This window comes from Mytilus edulis, chromosome 5 (assembly GCF_963676685.1).
Source record: "Mytilus edulis chromosome 5, xbMytEdul2.2, whole genome shotgun sequence".
NCBI lineage: Eukaryota > Metazoa > Mollusca > Bivalvia > Mytilida > Mytilidae > Mytilus > Mytilus edulis.
Window position 1 is genome coordinate 54,012,271 of NC_092348.1, and position 22,568 is coordinate 54,034,838.

General features: G+C 31.8%; 1 protein-coding gene across 1 annotated transcript; it reads right to left on the reverse strand.

Moving 5' to 3' along the window:
* Positions 1-95: 95 nt before the first annotated feature.
* LOC139523906 (palmitoyltransferase ZDHHC1-like) lies at positions 96-17,104 on the reverse strand. The gene is made up of 13 exons (XM_071318299.1): positions 16,935-17,104; positions 10,844-11,030; positions 10,298-10,470; positions 9,779-9,880; positions 9,259-9,383; positions 8,488-8,511; positions 7,789-7,815; positions 6,726-6,854; positions 6,217-6,329; positions 3,350-3,390; positions 2,424-2,532; positions 1,232-1,394; positions 96-886 (listed from the first exon to the last, which is right to left on the reverse strand). The coding sequence occupies exons 2-13, from the start codon at positions 11,012-11,014 to the stop codon at positions 225-227; spliced, it is 1,839 nt and encodes a 612-aa protein (XP_071174400.1). The 5' UTR covers positions 11,015-11,030; positions 16,935-17,104; the 3' UTR covers positions 96-224.
* Positions 17,105-22,568: the final 5,464 nt, after the last annotated feature.

Genomic DNA, 22,568 nt, shown 5'->3' on the forward strand with positions numbered 1-22,568 from the left:
GAAAAAATACAAAGTTAAGCTTAAATTGATTAAGTGCAAACTAAAGTTGATGGAACAGTATATAAGTTATAAATATAACTGTACTTAGTAGAGAAAAATTTAAAGGAAACATGAATCAACAAGTCTTCTAATACTCTAGCACACATTACAATCATTTGAAAAGGCATGCAAACAATTTGGTCCCAAAATTTAAAAATATAAAAAAAAAATCACTTGTATGTTAGCTACAGTTCAGTATCCAACCCACTCATTTCTGGCACCTGAGAAAGTTTCTGTGAAGTAGTCAAATTATTGTTATTATAATAATCTGGATATCTTGCTGTTAGGTAAGTATCATCTGACCTTAGTGAACTAGGAGGTCTATATGACAAATTGTCTAAAGAACTTGCAGTCAAGGGACCCAAGTCTAATCGTGGCACTTCTGGTGGAGGCGATTCCAGTTTTGGCAGATCTCTATGCTGCCTGAGTTTTAACACAACTGGAGTTACAGGCATACCATTAGTATAATCCAAACTGCCATCCATATTATATGTGGCATTGTGATTTACAGTCAATAAAGTTGTAGCATTCAAATCTTCATCTGTATTCCTGGTTTTTGATTTTTTACGTTTTGGTTTTTTACTTCTTCGTAAAGAGTCTTGTGAAATAATTCCAGAATCTGGACTGTCAGAACCTTTTGCAATATTCTTCTGTGATGAATTTCTAAATGCTAATGGCCTCTGTCGAGGTTTAACTTCGTGTAACGATTCTGCTGAATCCGAATTATATTCCTGTGATGCACCAACAGCTTTCACAGGAACAAGTGGGGGTGGTGATACTTTTATTGGACTATGAATGGGTAATTCCAATTCAACATTCTGAGCAGTTGTATAGAATTGAGGATTATCTGTAAAATAAAAATAAGAATTTAGAAATTTTTCATTTAGAGATTTCAACAATAATGTATCATGAATGGAATACATGTAAATGCAACTGGTTTACATGTACAAATCTAACATTTGAAAATTTTATCTCTAAATTGTGCAATAAATTCTATCTGTTAATGTTATGTTTAAACTAGACAAATACCAAACTGTTGACAAAGTTAGAACCCACTATTCACTTCCCTATAACTGGTTTGAATTGACATTATAAAAGACTTGAAAAGTATCAAAAAGACAGAGCTTTTGTTATATTTCTGAACAATTAGCATTCATTGTATAAACAAAATTAAGATGAATAGTGACATTACCAATCGTAGAAATTTTTCTGTCCGTCTCATCATCTGAACTTCTATGTGTTGGTGCTTTGTATGATTTTTTCTTTTTTCTTTTGATTTTTTTAGCTCCGACTTCGTTGTCAATATGAGCATGTGGCTTTTTTCTTATACTTCCATCTCTGTAAATTTTATCTGCCTGCAAATATTTGAAAGGAAAATATTGAAAAAGACTCATGGAAAAGAAGTCCTAAAACATTTGCATAAATATATCATTGACCAATAATGGTTTCCCATAAACTGACCTCATTTCAAACTAATACATGTCAACTAAACAAAATATCCAGAATAGGCCACCTAAAAAGACGGGGCGAAACAATCTCCAAGGCAATACAATTTTATAACAATTGTTATTGACATACCATGGGCAGTAATGGTTCCCTTTAAACTGATCTTATCACAAACTAATATATTGTTGATGCAGACATCATCAATGTTGGACAAAGCACTCCTAAGTCTCGAAACCTTTCTACATGTCAATTGGTCAAATCAAAGAACAGGAAAGGCTTTAGACATCATATTTGAATGCTGATCTATTAGCTAAGAACAAACATACTAACCATAGATAACAAGAATTTCACAGTTCATCTGTCCAAATATGCATAGACATGAGACTTATTTGGAACTGTATTTCAGTGTATTTAGATTCAGTAGCTAATCTGGTTACTTCCAGTTTGGAAGGTGAGTGTCTTAGGAAAGGATTTGAAAAATAAGCAAAGAATCTGGCTACACTTCACACTGAAAAGTATGTTCACATAAAACCTGACCAAAAAAAATCATGACGGTCTTATTTGTAGTTCCCTAGATATGTGATAGAAATTCAAACAGGGCAATGGTGTAACAGAATATATAATTTATCAGTAAACAGGATGTTGAGGACTGTTGAATTGGAAACTGCATTAAACGGTATAGCATGTTTACATGAAAACTGATAACAAATTCTGGGAAACTCTGATTGGAAGTTCCTGAGAAAAAATGTGAAAGAATTTCATGGAACCAACAGTGGTAAAACAGTATACATCCCCTTCTTTACTTTAGAGCTAGGGTACAATTTTGAGATAGAGGATATAATAAACCATCTATTCATCACAACAGAGTGAACAGGAGTAACTATCTATACAGTGATAAACTTTGGTTTTTACAGCTATAAAGGAGACTTTACACATACATTATTATTGTTTTCATTCTGTCTCATTGGACTGGTTGTAGGTGGTGGGGTCTCTCCAGAGGTTTCTCCTTCATCTCTGTGTTTATATTCTTTTTCTTCTGAACCTTTTCTATAAAAAAAAATGTTTCCTCTTACAACAGAACCCTCTATTATAGTATGATAGTCATTTTATTTAAATAACAAGTGGTAAATAATATATATATATTTGTGTTTCACTTTTAGTTTTAATAAAAAGTCATCCTTAAATATTATTCTTTTATAAATCAGGGAATAATTGCATCAAACGCTAGTCTTCCTTGTACAGTCTCTTTATTTTTGGTGATATTACTACCATACAATATTTTTTTTAAAATAAAATAAATATAAATTGCTAAAAAATTAGTCTGTTCTTTGTCTTCCTCCTTAATATATTTATCATCCACTTTTGTGTACTTTGGTATGTTTTACTTCATTCCAATCGTAATTCAAGAATAAGTAATGTATGTTTGATAATTCTTGTTTCTGGTTATCAGTTTCCATTGTGTCTCCAAAAGGACTGTACTTGAGTGCATTATACAAACTAAGTTGTTAAATAGTGATAAACAAGAATGTGTCCCAAGTACACGAATGCCCCACTCGCACTATCATTTTCTATGTTCAGTGGACCGTGAAATTGGGGTAAAAACTCAAATTTGGCATAAAAATTAGTAAGTTCATATCATAAGGAACATGTGTATTAAGTTTCAAGTTGATTGGACTTTAACTTCATCAAAAACTACCTTGACAAAAAAACTTTAACCTGAAGCAGAACGAACGAACGGACGTATGAACGTTTAAACAAACGAACGGACCCACAGACCAGAAAACATAATGCCCCTCTTCTATCTTAGGTGGGGCATAAAAAATAGTTTTCTAGTTACATCCACTTAATTAATGCATTTACATACTTGACAATTTTTCTTGAGCCTCTTGGTCCTACTCTGTTCATCTGAAAAAAAGAAAGAAATTTATTACTTAAAGAAGTGAAATATTGTTTTTAATTATTTTGACATTGTTGAAAAGTAAGAATTTTGTCAAAGTTAAATTCATTCCAATTATATATATCTTAATTCCTTGTGCATATGGACCATAATTTGCTATTGGGCTCCGTTTCCTATAACTATAGAAAAGTGATAAAATGTGAATTACTGTAAGAAAAGTTGTAACTACATCTAAAGATGCCATTATTTTTATCAACATACTAGTGTGTGCTACTCTTCCCTAGAAAAAAAATTGAAATTAACAAATTTCAAAGATTATACGACCGTATTTGTGTGTTGTTTCTCGCGTTACTTTTCGCGTCCGAAGTGCATAACGCTGACTAATTTATAGATAATCGTCACCGGCAAATTCGTAATTTTTGCTTTAAAATAACAAAGAACATCGACCAATAAGAATAGTGAGAAGAAAATAACGAGAACTATAAGTATTTCTGTAGCAGGTGTAAGAACACTGTCGTTATTTTGGTTTCCCATTTCGTAACGCACATTTTAGATGGTTTAATCTGCTTTGTTGTAAAAGAATTCTTTGCAACAATATGCAAATACGAACTCTCGCGAGATGTTCAAACAGGTAAATCAGAGATGATTTACATTCTTGTTTCGTTCTTTGTAATAATTAAGTTAGAAAATGACGTTATCGTTATGCGTTACATTTCACACGAAACAGAAGTCCATTTATTTATTAAAATTGTTTTTGTCGTTAAGTTCTAATCATTTCCGGTCATACGTGAAACATGTGACTAACATGTGATCACGCCCTTACAGCCGGATATACAAAATATTAGGTCTAAACATTGTATTTGTTTCCAACGGGATGTAAGCAAACATAATCTGTAGGCTTGTTTCGTCTTGTTTAAAAAAGGAAAATACAATTTTCAAAGAGATTGCACCGGGGGTCTATTATTTTTCCTGTGTGCATAATGTTACATACGATCTTGTGTAAAAATAAATGCCCAATGACTTGACAAAATCGATTTCAGATTTGACCGACGTTTTAACACACGTCGTTTCCCAATAACGATGTAAAGGGTCCTTGGAAAATTCAATCGAAATTACGTCTCCTGTCATGGTGCCGATGTTCGTATGATTGATTTAGCTTCAGCAGTAAATATTACTGGATATTTTAAGTGAATAAAGATAATTTAATAAAAAATACATGTTAATGTACCGTTACACTTGGAATGTACAAAGTTGGTATCTTTGTCACAATTTTTAATTAATTTTTTTTATTCATGTTCTGCAAACACTTATCAGAAACGCAATAAACTTGTCAAAGGAAAAGTAAACTTTTACCATGCACGACTTGAAAGGAAGTACTTTATTGATTTTAGCCCACTAAAGTAGGTTAAAATGTGGAAACCATGTAGATGGTGTACAGGTCACAAATATCACATGGTGCCTATTTTAAAGATGCTAATTCCAAGTTAAAAGTTGTTTTCTTTACTGGATTTAAAGAAATTTACATTACCAATGAATTGGAATAAATTGTATATAACTGGAATTTCAAAACCAAATATAAATACATTTTTTTGGCTAAAACATCAAGATACAACGATTATGGTATCCTGTATCAATGAAGAAAATACGGAAATTCCTGAATAAATTGTACTAATTGTTTTCAAAACAAGCACATATTTAGGAGTTTTATAATACTGTTACATTTAAGATGGATTTTAAGAAAAAGTATACTGTTCAGATCATTTTAAGCAGATTTTGCAATAAAATAAAACTAAAAAAATGCTTTCGGTTTCTTATGGTTTCCTGTAGCGTTTAAAAAAAACTTTAATTTAACATTGAAAATTGATTTTAAATATTAACATGAAGCAAGTAACACTAGTAATGGTGTTCATTTATGTCTTTTGAAACGTATTGTGCAAAATAAAGAAAATAAAGATTAGTTTCCTGTTTTGTTTCCTGTCACGTAAACGGTGAATCAAAATGCATTAATTTTTTCTCGAAAAACTCAATTGTTCCATTAATACTATTCTAACATCAACACAACCCACAGAATAAAAGTTATAGTTTTAGAACTTATAAAAAAGGATACAAAAAGAAACCAAAGGCCGAATACCAAATTATGGTCCATATAGGTGTTTTAATTACTTTTGGTAACATGACATGTCAAGCTTTTTGTCTACCAAAAAAAAATTCAAATTAATTTTACAGAGGATAACAGATTCATGGAAAAAAACGAACATAAAAGCATAACAAAGACCACCAATAATGATGTCTCATATTATTGTAACATGTTCTTTGTGACTCAAATCTAAATCCTTTCCTAATTTCAATACATGTGTGTAACTTTACTTTTAAACTGTTATTGCTCAAAGAATCGATGATACATGCAAATATAGAAAACCGTTCTTATAATATGCCAAGTACATAATCTATTGCAACTAACAACTTTGCACTGATCTGTACAACTACATATTGGGCTCCAATAGGGTAACCCACTTACCAAATAAAACATTAAAATATACAGTTTTGAAATTTTTGAAGGTCACAGGTCGTTCTAAATGAGATATCTGGTAAAAAAAGTGTCTTACTAAGTCCATGACGGGCAACTGTTGGGTTTCACCATTTTGGACCAACATATTAAATCAAATCTATCAATCTTATTTGTCATGAACATGACTATAGTCTTTTACCAGTAAAAAATATAAAAAAAACATATGCAAATCCTTCAGGAAGAAATCAGTATTTACACATGATAAAACTTATGTTACCAAAATCTTCAATGCTTCAATATTTACAGACAACAGAATTAGGCTTACCATGCTTACAGGAACTCGCTTGCGTCTACCAGTAGACACAGGTGGTTTGACTGCTTCAACTTCTTTTTCTCTCTGTTTTACAATGTAATCATAAGTTGTCATCTTATTGTACACTATAAAATCCAAAAGAAAAATGTTAAAAAATGTCATTTGTTTTACAAATGCATTGAATAAAGCAAATTGTGATGTGCTTTGTTCATAATATAGAACAAATCTGAGTTACATTCATGTTTTATTCTCAGATAAAAAGTTGAATAAATAAAGTAAAATTAATACTAGTCAGATCAATAGTCTAACAACGGATGATATCTTCATATGTAACAATCATACTAAAAATTTGTACGAAAATAGAAGGCAAAGTTACTTTTTAATACGAAGTGGATCTGCTAAATTAAACAGTTAAAGAAGTAAAAAAAAGCTTCAGTTCATGATCAATACCAATCTAAATTAAAATTAAATCTGCACGTTCACTTATTTTATTATGCTTGGTCAATAGAGCAAAAACTTACTTAGATAGCAATGGAAGGCAAACAGATGGATGAGTAATGCTAAAGATAGTAAGAGTAGTATTGCTGTTATTCCCAACAAGGCTAACCATCCTGCTTTCTCTTCTATTGGTATGTGCATAATCTTAAACTCTGAAAGTAAACAAAATAATTTAAAATGTGATTTGTTATCTAGAAAAGCTACATAAGAGAATTTTCAGAGAAGCTTTTTCTTTATTTGCAATAATCTTCTAAAATATTCAATACAATGTATCACTTGGAGACTGCTGATGAAATTGGTAGTTTTATAAGATTAACTATTCTTAATTATGATGTTTCTGGCAAATAAAACTTATCAATCATATCTTGTTGGCAAAAAATGGTTTTGCCACATTTTTAGCCTTTAATTGGTTCTCAAGATTAAGGCTAAAAACATTGCAAAACATTGTTTTGTTTATGTAAGTTTGCAGAGGTGTGGTTGATTTCTTATCAATAATTTTAAAAATGTTGTCTTTGTTCCTTTCTGGTCATATTGCTTTTCAACAGTTACAATTCTTGGCTTTCAAATATATATACAGATTTGATTGTTCCTGATGCAGGTGAATCCAGAAAAGCGTTTCAGATGCATGAAATATATAAATTGTTGTTTCAATTTTTTAATATTAGAGCAAAGATTTATAAATAAATCAAAATGTGATTAAAAGGCATGTCACCAAGCACTGTTACTGTTAAATGATGTTGACTATTCTGTACATTCTCATGTCTTACTATCTTATTGAAACTTGTATTTTTAAAATATTTTCAATGAATATTGGATAATGTTACCAGTTTTGCTATAACATGTACAACTCAAATTAAGAATATGTTTAACATCAGATAGCTTAATGCATATACAGAAATAAAATAACATTATATGTATGTATTCTTTATCTATTATTCATATTAAAGAGGATTACAATTTTATAGCAAATTTGCTTAATAGAGTTTTCAAGGAGATATCTAGAACATTGCAATCTTGTTATACAATTAGAAAACATAGTTTCTGTTGTTTAATTAATACAATCAATAATAAACTATATAGTTTTACCTGGTGATGCTGATGTCAAATTTGGATCTGAAAAAGTAATTAAAATCAATATTTCTACTTGACCATAATGAGATAAACAAAGTTTCTCACACTTCCGACAATTTTAAAATAGTCCTACCAATCAATTCATATCAAATTAGATTGAAGATCTAATATAAAAAAGAAGATGTGGTATGATTGCCAATGAGACAACTATCCACAAAAGACCAAAATGACACAGACATTAACAACTATAGGTCACCGTACGGCCTTCAACAATGAGCAAATATATTCAAAACAATAGGATCGATTCTACTTGTTAAAGTGATTAAATAGAGACATTGGGTATACATGAACTCATACCAGAAACAGACATGTGGAGGTTAACATATAAACTTTGTTGAAACAAATAACAAACCTTAATTTCAGTCTTTTTTTAAGATTTATCATTCTTAACTTTGGATTGTCTAATGTACATTTAAAATTTTGAGAAAAAAGTAAATTACAAAAATCCTTCCTATCATCAGATTCAGGTACATATATAAAAAAAACATACCCTAACAAGAACACACCACAGTATCTAAATGAATTCAAATCATGCATTATTTCTGATAATGCTGTTTATGTTTTGTATTTGTAACAAGTATTAAACATATTTATTTATATGGCAAAAAAGATTTATTATAAAACTATTTATTTCTCTATACTAACATATCTTACTTAATTGCAACATTTCTTTGTAATCTGTAAATATAAAGAAAACATAAATCAATGATTTATACATGACATTAAATGAAATGGGTGAAATAACTATATAGAAGAGCCTGACTTATTTTTTTACAACAAATCTATAAGATTTTTTTCCCTTCAAATAATTAACCAAATCTGAAGATTCCTTATTTGATATAGCAAAATCAATGAAAAATAGGTAACACAGAGGTTCAAACCAATCAAGATAAAATTGAGAATGGAAATGGGGAATGTTTCAAAGAGGCAACAACTGAAAGCCACCAAAAGAAAATCCACTACCCAAAACAGGGCTACAGCTGGCCCAAAAACCAAAATGTGTGAAAATAGATGTCAATCTTTAGCATTATTAGTATTTTAGGAAAATATTGATGCTTGATTACCATAACAATGTATATGATGAGTTTTTGCAGGACCAGTCATACTAGAGCACCTGAAATCACATTTGGTTTTTTGGGTGGGGATTCATATTGCACAGTCATTAGTGTCTATGTTGTGTTTTGTATACTGTTGTGTTTTTTTTAATAATTTTTTGTTTTTTCCCCCATGGCATTGAAGGTTTATTTTCTTTACATGAGTTTAATAATAAATATCCCTTTGAAATCTTTTGCCTCTCTTTTTCATTAGAACTAACTTAATAGCTAGCATATGGGAAATATTTACTAAAGAATATTTTGTACTTGGTTTATTTTCTTTCCTTACTTATTCATGTATTTTTTCATTATCTAGTAAATAATTTGTTACCTATATAAGGCAGTAGTATTTCTCCATTATCTTCATCTGTGAAGTATGCAATAAACTCTACCATACAAACAAGGAAGACCAGTAAAACACCTATGATCCCAGTAACAAGTACAGCGAGAAACCAACTGAAAAATTATCAAAATGTATGTTTGAAAGATTTTTGTCACTATTTTGTCTACAAGAAATTTGTCCATTTCATTCAATTTTCTTCAATATTTTAATTTTTGAAATTAAAAAAAAATAAAATCTGAAATAATGATACATATAAGCCTTCTGACAAATAAAATTTGAAAAAACATAGATTGGGCCACAATTTACCGCTTTGCCCCCTGGCTCAAAAGCCATTGCAACATTGAAACAGATGCAATTTATTTATATGCATTGTTATTAAGATTTAGACAAAATAAATACATCTGCAAAAGTTACATATGTCCAGATGCAAGCTGAAAATATTAAATTAAAGATATTTAATAACTAAATTTGCAATTTTTTTATATTCAAAATTATTCAGTATACTTACTTATAATTACGGCCACCAACACAGTTGTTTAACCATTTGCAGTGATGGTCAAAGTTCGTCACACACTTATTACATGCACTGCAATGCTTAGATTTAGCACCTCTGAAAATAATATAGGTTTTAAACATTATAATGACCTGCCATAGTTGATAATATTAAAATTAAATTCATTACAAAATCCTAAGAACTCTTGGTAGACAAAAAGACCAACTAAATCTAATAATGAATCTATTCATGTAAAATATAGTTTTGACAAAATGAAGACACCAAATGGTACATACACACAATTGCATATCTATCCACATGTAAAAAAATCAAAATGGTAACTTTAGCCTGACAACACAGAGGTTATGAGTTTGAAACCTGCTCTTGGAATCTCTATTGACTAGGATTGTAAGTTATCCAGTCAGAAGCCACAATATATCATGGTGTGCTAAAGTGCTGTTAAACATCAACAAACAATCAATACAAGTACAAGAACATTAATCTTCAATACACAAAAGACTAATATAAACTTACACATCAACTTCACAAATATAACAATGCATGTTTTCTATAACATGTTTATGTTTCCGTCTGTCAAATTTGGCTGGCTGTTTACTGTTTTTCTGTATCACTGCTTCATCAGCAGGGTTGATAGTACTGGCTACAATATGAGACACTGCATGTGCAACTAAAGCAAGCCCAGTCACCTGGTAATTGTTAAGGAAAATCTTGAATCTGACCCTTTTTAATATTTTTTTTTATATAAATATAATATAATGAAATAGACTGTTCCAACTGGCACTTGCAAGCCGCTGAGCCAGTCAGCCTTGACTCATTAAATAACTAACATATTGGCAATTTGACTGTCTGATATATCATACTATAACTGATGTATTGAACAGTAATTGTGATGTAATACTATGTATATTGTACCATCTATTACAGTAGCTCATTTTAAAATAAGATTTTTAAATCAGATGTATGTAACATCTACTTCAGAAATAAGATTTTTAAATCAGATGTATGTAATATCTAAATCTTCCAAATATATAAACCTATATGATCAGTTTAAAAGGATACAATATATCCTGCTGGGTGCCAGTTTGTTGGTAAGGCTGGAACCATAGTGGTGAAATATACTACAGTATAATACAAGACAGCAAACCATGCTACAAACTGTAGAGGATGAAAAGGACAACTCCAGCCATTAACCCTGAAATGGTGATGATATTCTGTATCTGGATGAGGCATCTTGCCTTTCTGTAATCTGTAAAAAAAAATAAAAAAAAAATAACAACTTTCTTTAATAAATAATTTAGTGCATGTTTTGCAATTTCCATATCAGTTTTCTCTTTAAAGTCATCATAATAAAAAAAAGGCATCATGCATGACAAGTGAACATTGAAGTTAACAATCTTCAGAATCTTTTCCTTTAAATCAGCAGGGTAGGAAAGATGGGATGAACTTGAAGAACAAATAAATGGAGAATGTGTCCCCATGGACACAGATAATGCCCCCCCTTTTGCATACAACATTATAAAGGGACATAACTCAAGAACAATAAAAGTGACACTACCCAAAGGAGTAAGTTCGGTAAGGGCCATATTTGGCCCCAATTATAAAGTTCATAGTTACAAGCCAATAATGGTTTTAAGTTGCATTAAATACATGTGAGAAAGTTAAAGTTTAAGTCTACGACGTTGATTTGGCCAATTAAAATTAATTGATAGATTTTCATCCCCGCCCGCCCCTCTGAAATCTTCCCGCCCCGATTTTTTTTATTTTTGATAAAATTACGATTTCCGGATTTTGTTCATTTCCGTTACCGGTAACCGTCGATAATTTCGTTTCATGTAAAATTTCCTGTTTCAAATTTCGGTTTTCGTATTTCTTAGAGTATTCTTACTGAATGATTAAGTCAATATATTCTGCTGATCTATGATGACAACATCATTTACTGAGAATAGAGATTGATTACGAGAAGGGCATGAAATATTCGGGTTACGAGTAATACGCTGTGTTAAAGAACGCAAATCACCGCAAGTCACACCTTCGATCTATTTTATTTATACAATGACTTTGTGTCAAGAAATTTGGAATGTGAATGAAACCCAAAAGCGTAAGAATCGTGGAACACATTTGACTGTAATAAAGAAATTGACACGAGCATGAACTTTTTAGATTGGTGACCGTATATTGAGTTCAGAAAATCGACAAACATACGCATTTTTAATTTATTAATTTTACCAAGCTCTTAGATTAAGAATTAGCCATGTCTTTCGTTTTTTGTAGAAAAAACAGCAAACATTATCTTTCCCAGTACCCATGATAGATTCATTAAACAACTTTAAGTTCTACATTGTAACTATATATGCATCTTGCATATTAAGGACCAAGTCTATTATTTCAACACCGTTAGAGTTTTCATTTTATTAGGACAACAAAACATTGCTTAGAAAGAAATACATTTGATGTAGATAGTCCAACTGAAGAGAGCATTTCTCCACATTTCTGCTGTGTTCTATAAAATAGGTTTCTAAAGCGGCAATTACATGTAGAACAGTGGTTGCCAAATCATATATATTTATGAATTTCAAAAAGCGGCACCAGCATATGGAGTATATGTGTCTCAATTGATACGTGACTTTAAATCTAGCTCAAAGTACGTTGATTTTTGTTGAACGAGGAATACTGCTTTCTCAAAAGTTGCTAAGACAGGGCTATAAATCAATCAAATTAAGGTCATCACTCAAGCAATTTTATGGTCGCCATCATGAGCTGATAGGCCATTATGACAAAAGTGTGTCGGCAATCATATATATCTCTGTGATATTCTTCCTCAGTCGTAACAACCTTCTATCATTACCGAGCTGAACAAAGAAATAACATGACGGGTGTCGTATACGGTGCAGGTAATGCTAACCCTTCAGGAGCATTTGATTTCACTCCAGGAATTTAGTGGAGTTCGTGTTGTTTCCTACTTATTATTTGTAACTGTTGATGTAAACGTCTTTTGGTTTTATGAGTCTCTGGTTACTCCTTGGTTTTGATTGTTATTGTCTTATATAAAATACTTCATGGATGTATTTACATGATATAAGCTTATTATTATACTGCATATATGAATAACACGTGACAAGAAGGTTTCATATGAAATAAAATTTAAAAAATAAAATCCTCCCACCCGCCCCATTTTTTTCAAAAATTTGGATGAAAATCTACTAATTAATTTTAGTTGGCCTTTTAACATCCCAAAAAGGTCAAGATAAGGGATTTTAGTGAAATTTGACAAAATGAGCTGGATTTCAACCAAATTAAGGACCAGGAAACATAGAGCGCAGGCGTCGACAAACTCAATATTCAAATAAGACATGTGAAATGTCTTCACAAACATTATTTTAAAAGATCTTTGTTGTCGACGTATGCGCTCTATGTTTCCTGTCCAATAATCTATTGATATTTACCTATTTTCATTGATTTTTTTGTGAAAAATCAATATGAGTGCAACTTGTGACGTCATAATGTAACGTGAAAACGTAAAGTTTTCAACAAAATAGCTTACTTCCTATCTAGTCACTATATTAGCTTTAATTTATTGTGATATTGGTCAATAAATCCGAATTTGAAATTTACTCTAAAAAAGGGGGCCATTTTAGAACCTTACTGAACATACTCCTTTATACTTGATCTGAGTTTTGTGGTATTGTGTATAGGTTTCATAATGCTTGGGGCAAATTTAAGTTACAGAAAGGAAACTAAAAAATTTCCAATTTTGCCATTTATAAAGGGGCATAACTAGCGAATGGTTATAGTCACCCCACCAAAACTTGATCTGTGTTTTAAATTTGTGCTAATAAGCATTGTGTATAAGTTTCATAATATTTGGTTGACAGGTTGAGGCAAACTTAAGTTAGAGAACGGAAACCAATTTTGGACGTACGTACAGAAGGACAAGGGTAAAACTTAATGCCCCCTCCTTTACGGCGGGGGCATAAAAAATTTGACAGCCACTGAAAAAAGATTATGTAAGATAAGCGCATGAATAAAATGTCCTGCAATTGGCCACTCAAAGATCCCTCAAAGATTTATTCCAAGGTTTCTTTAAATGCAGAGCATGACAAACTTTAACCCCATACCCAAGACATCATATTTAGCCACCCCATTCCAACCAAGTGTGAATCCCTAAGTTAACTGCTAATATAGATCCTACATCTATAGCAAAACATACACCCTTATTTATATATTTAGCATCCATGGTTTTTACTACCAGATAGTAGAAATCCTGCTGGTGATATCACCAACCTATTGAACCCAGTAGTCAGCATGCACTTCTGTGTTGACATGGATTATCATTGATATGTTCATACTTATAAATTAACTGTTTACAAAACTTTATTTTTTTCTAATTACTAAGGATTTTCTCCACCAGGAACAGATAACCTGAGCTGTATTTGGCATAACCTTTCGAAATTAATAGGTCCTTAATGATCATCAACTTCTTAACTTTCTTTGGCCTTTTTTTTTTTTACTTATTGACGAAAGGCATATCTTGCATACAAAATTCTAATCCTGGTATCTATGATGACTTTATTTACCTTTATAACCCGCATCCAAAATCATGGGGTTTTAATTAAAGTGCAGATAAAGATTTAAATATCTTTTAAATTTTTTTCTGCTCAACATGGTTTTTATACATGATGAATTTGACATACATTGAAGGGTCACATCATGTTATTTACATGTACTTATTACAACTTAAATGACTTACATGTATAGATATAAAGAAACTAACCTGTAAGTGTTTCTGATAAACAAAACCCAATAAGTTACAATTAAATAATTTTAAGATACTTTTCAAACACTGTTACACTTTTAGAAATAAAATAAAATCCCTCATAACAATCTGCTGTAACTTACAAACAATTTTCCAGGTGAATAACAATACTACAAGACAGTGAAGAGGGATCAATAATTTCTTTTTTTTCATATAATATATTGTGAGAAGATGTTGATCTTGAGTTAATCAGGGCTAACTCAATGATAGGTAAACACAGATTTTACTGTAAACAAGACTGTTACAAGTAGGTTAATGATCTCTTGTATTGATTTTTTTCTGTACATATAAATTAATGTTTATTTTGCATGTTAAATGGAATAATCAGGTCCATTAAAGATCTAGAAGACAAATTAAAGAGTGTTTTTTAAAAATGTAAAATATTCAGAATCATTTGAAGGAAGTGCATATGCTATTGGTACTAATTTATGTCACATGGATTGAGGAACCATTGCATTTCTGTGGATATTTGATTTTGTGGTTTTGCCACTAGCATTAGTCTGCATATAAGCCTTTTGAAATTTCATTGAAAACTAAAATTTGTGGATAAGCTTTACCCATATAAATCATGCTATAAAAATTAAGCTGCACAAAAAAGCACTATTTTTAGAAATTTGCCACTCTGTTCTCAGTTTCAAGCTGGAACACTTAAGCAATTTTCATGATTTACAAGTACATGTACATTCATTATAATACACTGTAGAGACTACAATAACATGTGGAGCAGGATCTGCTTACCCTTCCAGAGCACCTGAGATCACCCCTGGCCCAGGTTTTGGTGGGGTTCATAATGCTTTATACCGGATACATGTATATGTTGTCTTTTAGTTTTCTATGTTATGTCTTGTCTGTTTGTCTTTTTCTTTTTTTGCCATAATTATTGCATGACATTATCAGTTTGTTTTTCGATCTATGAGTTTGAATGTCTCTCTTGTATCTTTTGCCCCTCTCCTACATGTGCATTTACCATCTTAATGAACTTTAACCTGGTTTTACACTAGTAATTTTTGGGGCTCTTTAGAGCTTGCTGTTCGGTGTGAGCCAAGGCTCCGTGTTGAAGGTTGTACCTTGACCTATAATGTTTTACTTTTATAAATTGTTACTTGGATGAGTTGTCTCATAGGCACTCATACCACATCTTCCTATATTAAAATGAGGTAAACAGACAGAAAGTCACAGGACATAAAGTCACAAATTTGATAGAACAAAAAGTCACAAATAATCTGTTGACAATTGTTTGAATATTCATGTATTAGAGAAATATTTTGAAATATTTACTTTTTAATATATATTCATATTCAAGTTTAGTAAATGTGTCATTATACTTGAAAAATGATAATTTATTTAATTTTAATCATGCAAAAGAAAGATTTCTTGGCACCATGAAGCCATTTAAGTGTCAAGCCACTTTGACATTTTGTTTTTTTTAACAATTATTTGATCATCCTTGATATTTTTTTTGGATAAATTTAGTTAAAAAAGTTGGTTTGTATACATGTACAATAGTTCAAGAAAAATGAAAGTATTTTTGTAGAAATTAGCGTTTTTTATTTAAAGAAAATAATCAGAAAAAATTAATTGTGACTTTTTGTCTCATAAGGCCTGTGACTTTTTGTCCGTGACTTTTTGTCCTGTGACTTTCTGTCCTACATTCTAAAATGAGTATATATATATCTATTTAACCTATCCATGTATTTTGTTCAAACATGTCAAATAACAAAAATTATGAAACTAGACAACAATAAGAATAAAATTAAAATCAGGACGAATGGACCCTGAGCAAAAATGTTAGGTTTCAGGGCAGTAGATTGGGGATCACTATATATACATTTGTAGCTAGCGGACAAACAATAGAGAAAATGAATCAGGGCAAACCGACCCTGATTCATCAGAAGTCAGAAGAGTGAATGATGTACTGTAATTTTGAAGTCTTAGAGTTCCAGAATCAGTGAATTCAATTATATTGTATTCATCAGTATACAGTATGTGTTGTCAACTTGTAATTTGTATGCATGTTTCTGATCTACATATATAATTATATCTTTTCCTTTTGTGAATAAACAAATATGGTGCTGAGACTACTGTCCTCAAGAAATTAGCTTTATTTCATCTTCAACCAAAGGGTATCATGTATTTTTCTAACTTGTCAATTACATTTATTATAAACTCATAATATTATAAAAATAATAAAATTATATTCCAGAATTGACACTTCAAAAGTAAAATGAAAGTCGATGTTTGTACACTTATTTTCTGATCATAAACATGCCTTCGCAAGATTTCATATTAAGACGCTCCACATTAACATTCTTGAAACGATCTAAATGTTATACTTACACTGACAAATTACATATTCTTAAAAACAATCCTCTTCAGGTTACCATTTCGAAATTTTGACAGGCAGCCATTTTGATTCCAAGGTGATATGTCAACTATATTTTTTTATATTCGTTCGCAGCTCTTTATTATTTCTATTTCAGTTTGGTTATATCAGTGAAATGTACTTCTTCAATTAATATGTTCAAAATTAAAGACAAAAAGATACTTTAACCGTAGTAAATGAAAAGGGGAACTATTTCTAACATCATTGACAAGGGAGACAACTCTACATTTGAGAAGTAAACAAATAAACATAAAGTATTTGCTTTTCAAAAAGCGTACGTTTTTTTAACGCCTAGATATAGATACGGTTTCGCAAATCACCGAATCTTCTTCGTGAGGTTTTATTTGAAACAGGAAACAAATTTCATTCATTGAACACAGGGACTGTAAATGTCTCTGTTCAAACCAATCTATCGAAATTACCACTATTTCCTCAATCTCGATCATGATGGATATGTACATGTATATATATAACGACGTCATCAAAACGTCATCTTTTTAAAATTAGCAAATACAATATGTTACAAGTATCCATTTCTTAAAAAATGAAGAGTAAGCATGGACAAATATCCTATTGTTTAAAATATTTGAACAAATTAAACAAAAGCTCTGTTATTCGACTTTTGACGATGCGAATACATGCAATTTGGGTACTCCTCATTACAGAATCATTGATGGTTTGGAGGGCAGTTCAGACCAATTTTTCTATGATTCCATATGGATTGAAAATCAAATTGGTGTACCTATATAATAAAGAAGGATACGGCTACAAAATAAACACAAAATGGAAATTTTTGTCTTGATCATAAAAAAACCGGTAGTTAAAAAAAACTGTCAAAATAGGTGCAATTTGGGTACCATCACGTTAACCGCTATTTCGGCCAGATTTCCTCTTTGGGATGTTTAGTTGCTCCTGTAAGGATGTTTTACCGTAGTGTACATATATTTTTTTATTATTCTTATTTCACTACTTATGATCATCTAATTGTTGACTACAAAAATGGTTGTTTAAAGCATCATTTCCTGAAGCTTTTTAGTTAGCTTGATAATATGGACAGGTCACATAAACGCGAAATTAAAAAAAGAAGAAGATTTGTTTCAGTCCTTAAGTACAAAACTTACCTTGTGTACACTGATATTGGCAAATTTTTGAACTGACACCATAAACATTTTAAAGATGTCAATTTTTCTCTGATCATGTACCAAGCCATTTTAATTAACCTGGCACTTCTTTTCCAGACAGTCCTTTTATGATGTGTGAAAAACACATGCAGATAAAGAAAAATAGATCAAATATAATTAAAGAATCATCTATAAGAACAAACAAATTGAACTTTTAAACTTCTTAGGAACTTTGCCATTGAATGAATGAATTATTTCTTTCATTGAAAAACTTCCAGAGTAATGGAAAATGAACTTTGATTCATAAGTTTAAATTTTGTCCTGAAAGTTAAGAGGCTTAATAAATAATTGCCATTAACAAGTACATTTTAATTTGATGAAAAGCTGATTGGAAAAATATATTATTATACCGGGTATCAACAAATATCCACTTTTCTGAGTGTTTTGCTCTCATGTTTCCGGATAGTATACATTCAACTAAGTCAATTATTTTACTAGCTCTGCATTGATCTGCATTGCATGTTTATTTAAATGTTTTAAATGGCCTTTGCTAGTTACAAAATGTAACAATGTGTAAAATGTCTTATATTCTTTTGAATATGTGCATGGAATTATTATATTCAATATAATACTTCCATGGTTTGTGTAAATAGAAGAAAGGTTGTATGGGTGATTTCTTACAATGTTGAAGTGAGGTTTGTTGGTTGTAACGATATCGTAATCACATATTCTTGGTATGCGCATTGGTAAAGGGTGTGTTTTATGAATATAAAATAAAGAAATTTGTAAGGACTGCAAATGAGACATACATGTATATATTCAATCATGTACCAGAAACTTATATGCCGGCGAAGAAGTCAACAAAGACATAGGTCACCATGCAGGTATGTGTTCATCTCCATAATTTGCTGTTAGTTGATTAGTGTTAATAGTTGATGTTGTCCTAAGTTTAATGAGTTGTTGATGTGTAATTTCCGGTTTCATTTGAATCAATGTGGGCAGTATCAATCTCTAGTACTTCTCCTGAGTTCCTTAATCTTTGTGGCATCTATTTGAAGGACACCAGCATTACATGTCTTTAATTGTTGTTGAAAGGTTTTTTTTAATAGGATACCAGGCGCGGATCCAGAGGGGGGGTTCCGGGGGTTGGAACCCCCCTTTTTTTGGACGATCAATGCATTTGAATGGGGACATGTAATTGTACCCCCCCCCTTTTGTCCTGGGTTAGGAGCCCCCCCTTTTTTAAAATGGCTGGATCCGCCCCTGGATACTATTTATTTCAAATTTGATCAGATATACGAGATCAATATAGTTAACAACCTTTGAATTATTTGGTGTACTGAGAGGACATCAATATTGAAGCAGTAATTAAATGACATTGCTAGCGGAATTTCTCAAGAAATAAAGTTTACTTCGTATGAAGCCTTTGGTTAAGGGAGGCTACCATTTGATTTTTAGGGGGGGGGGGGGGGGGGGGGGGGGGGGGGGGGGCTAGGATGAAATTTGAAAAAAATAGGCAGGACAGGAGTTTTAATTAAAAAAAAAGGCAGGATGTGACACTTTCAAAAATAAAAAGTCAGGACGACAATTTAGGTAAAAAAAAATCAGGATCAACTAAAAAAAAAAGAAGGCAGGACCGATTAGAATGAAAAATAAAAAGGCAGGACAGAGATTACAGCTAAAAAAAAATGCAGAACAAAATTTTTCATCCTAGCCCCCCCCCCTAAAAATCAGATGGTAGCTCCCTAACACAGAAATGACGATTGTCTGTTGAAGAAAACTTCATACGTACGTAGAGTATACCACTGAAATAAGTTGTCAATAAAAATGTTTTCTCGTTTGAATTGTTTTACATTGTCATATCACGGCCTTGTATAGCTGACTATGCAGTATGGGCTTTGCTCACTGTTGAAGGCCGTACGGAGACCTATTAGGGGGGGGGGGGGCTAGGATGAAATTTGAAAAAAATAGGCAGGACAGGAGTTTTGAGTAAAAAAAAAGGCAGGATGTGACACTTTCAAAAATAAAAAGTCAGGACGACAATTTAGGTAAAAAAAAATCAGGATCAACTAAAAAAAAAAGAAGGCAGGACCGATTAGAGTGAAAAATAAAAAGGCAGGACAGAGATTACAGCTAAAAAAAAAATTTTCATCCTAGGCCCCCCCCCCTAAAAATCAGATGGTAGCTCCCTAACACAGAAATGACGATTGTCTTTTGAAGAAAACTTCATACGTACGTATAGTATACCACTGAAATAAGTTGTCAATAAAAATGTTTTCTCGTTTGAATTGTTTTACATTGTCATATCACGGCCTTGTATAGCTGACTATGCAGTATGGGCTTTGCTCACTGTTGAAGGCCGTACGGAGACCTATAGTTGTTAATGTCTGTGTCATTTTGGTCTCTTGTGGACAGTTGTCTCATTGGCAATCAAACCACATATACTTTTTAGCTCACCTGGCCTAAAAGGCCAAGTGAGCTTTTCTCATCACTTGGCGTCCGGCGTCCGTCGTCGTCCGTCGTCGTCGTTAACTTTTACAAAAATCTTCTCCTCTGAAACTACTGGGCCAAATTAAACCAAACTTGGCCACAATCATCATTGGGGTATCTAGTTTAAAAAATGTGTCCGGTGACCCGGCCAACCATCCAAGATGGCCGCCATGGCTAAAAATAGAACATAGGGGTAAAATGCAGTTTTTGGCTTATAGCTCAAAAACCAAAGCATTTAGAGCAAATCTGACATGGGGTAGAATTTTTAAGCAGGTGAAGATCTATCTGCCCTGAAATTTTCAGATGAATCGGATAACCTGTTGTTGGGTTGCTGGCCCTGAATTGGTAATTTTAAGGAAATTTTGCTCTTTTTGGTTATTTTCTACAATATTATTATAGATAGAGATAAACTATAAACAGCAATAATGTTCAGCAAAGTAAGATTTACAAATAAGTCAACATGACTGAAATGGTCAGTTGACCCCTTTAGGAGTAATTGCCCTTTATAGTCAATTTTTAACCATTTTTCGTAAATCTTAGTAATCTTTTACAAAAATCTTCTCCTCTGAAATTAATCCAAACTTGGCCAAATTAATCCAAACTTGGCCACAATCATCTTTTGGGTTAGTAGTTTGAAAAATGTGTCCGGTGACCCCGGCCATTCAACCAAGATGGCCGCCATGGCTAAAAATAGAACATGGGGTAAAATGCAGTTTTTGGCTTATAACTCAAAACCCAAAGCATTTAAAGCAAATCTGAAAGGGGTAAAATTGTTTATCAGGTCAACATTTATCTGCTCTGAAATTTTCAGATGAATCGGACAACCCGTTGTTTGGTTGCTGACCCTGAAATGTTAGTTTTAAGGAAATTTTGCTGTTTTTGGTCATTATCTTGAATATTATCATTGATAGAGATAAACTGTAAACAACAATAATGTTCAGCAAAGTAAGATTTACAAATAAGTCAACATGACCGAAATGGTCAATTGACCCCCTTAGGAGTTCTTGTTCTTTATAGTCAATTTTTAACAATTTTCATAAAATTTGTAAATTTTTACTAACATTTTCCACTGAAACTAATGTGCCAAGTTCATTATAGATAGAGATAGTTTTTAGCAGCAAGAATGTTCAGTAAAGCAAGATGTACAAACACATCACCATCACCAAAACACAATTTTGTCATGAATCCATCTGCTTCCTTTAATATTCACATAGACCAAGATGAGCGACACAGGCTCTTTAGAGCCTCTAGTTTTATTAGAGCGTTACTGGTGAGTCTTTTGTAGACGAAACGCGCATCTGGCGTAAATATAAAATTTGAACACATCCTTAGAAACTGACATCATCGTGATGCTTGTATATTAAACTAGAGGCTCTAAAGAGCCTGAGTCGCTCACCTTGGTCTATGTGAATATTAAAGGAAGCGGATGGATTCATGACAAAATTGTGTTTTGGTGATGGTGATGTGTTTGTACATCTTACTTTACTGAACATTCTTGCTGCTTAAAATTATCTCTATGTCACCGGACACATTTTTCAAATTTCTAACCCAAAAGATGATTGTGGGCAAGTTTGGATTAATTTGGCCAAGTTTGGATTAATTTGGCCAAGTAGTTTCAGAGGAGAAGATTTTTGTAAAAGATTACTAAGATTTACGAAAAATGGTTGAAATTTGACTATAAAGGGCAATAACTCCTAAAGGGGTCAACTGACCATTTCAGTCATGTAGACTTATTTGTAAATCTTACTTTGCTGAACATTATTGCTGTTTATAGTTTATCTCTATCTATAATAATATTCAAGATAATAACCAAAAAGAGCAAAATTTCCTTAAAATTACTAATTCAGGGTCAGCAACCCAACAACGGGTTGTCCGATTCATCTGAAAATTTCAGGGAAGATAGATCTTGAACTGATAAACAATTTTACCCATGTCAGATTTGCTCTAAATGCTTTGGGTTTTGAGTTATAAGCCAAA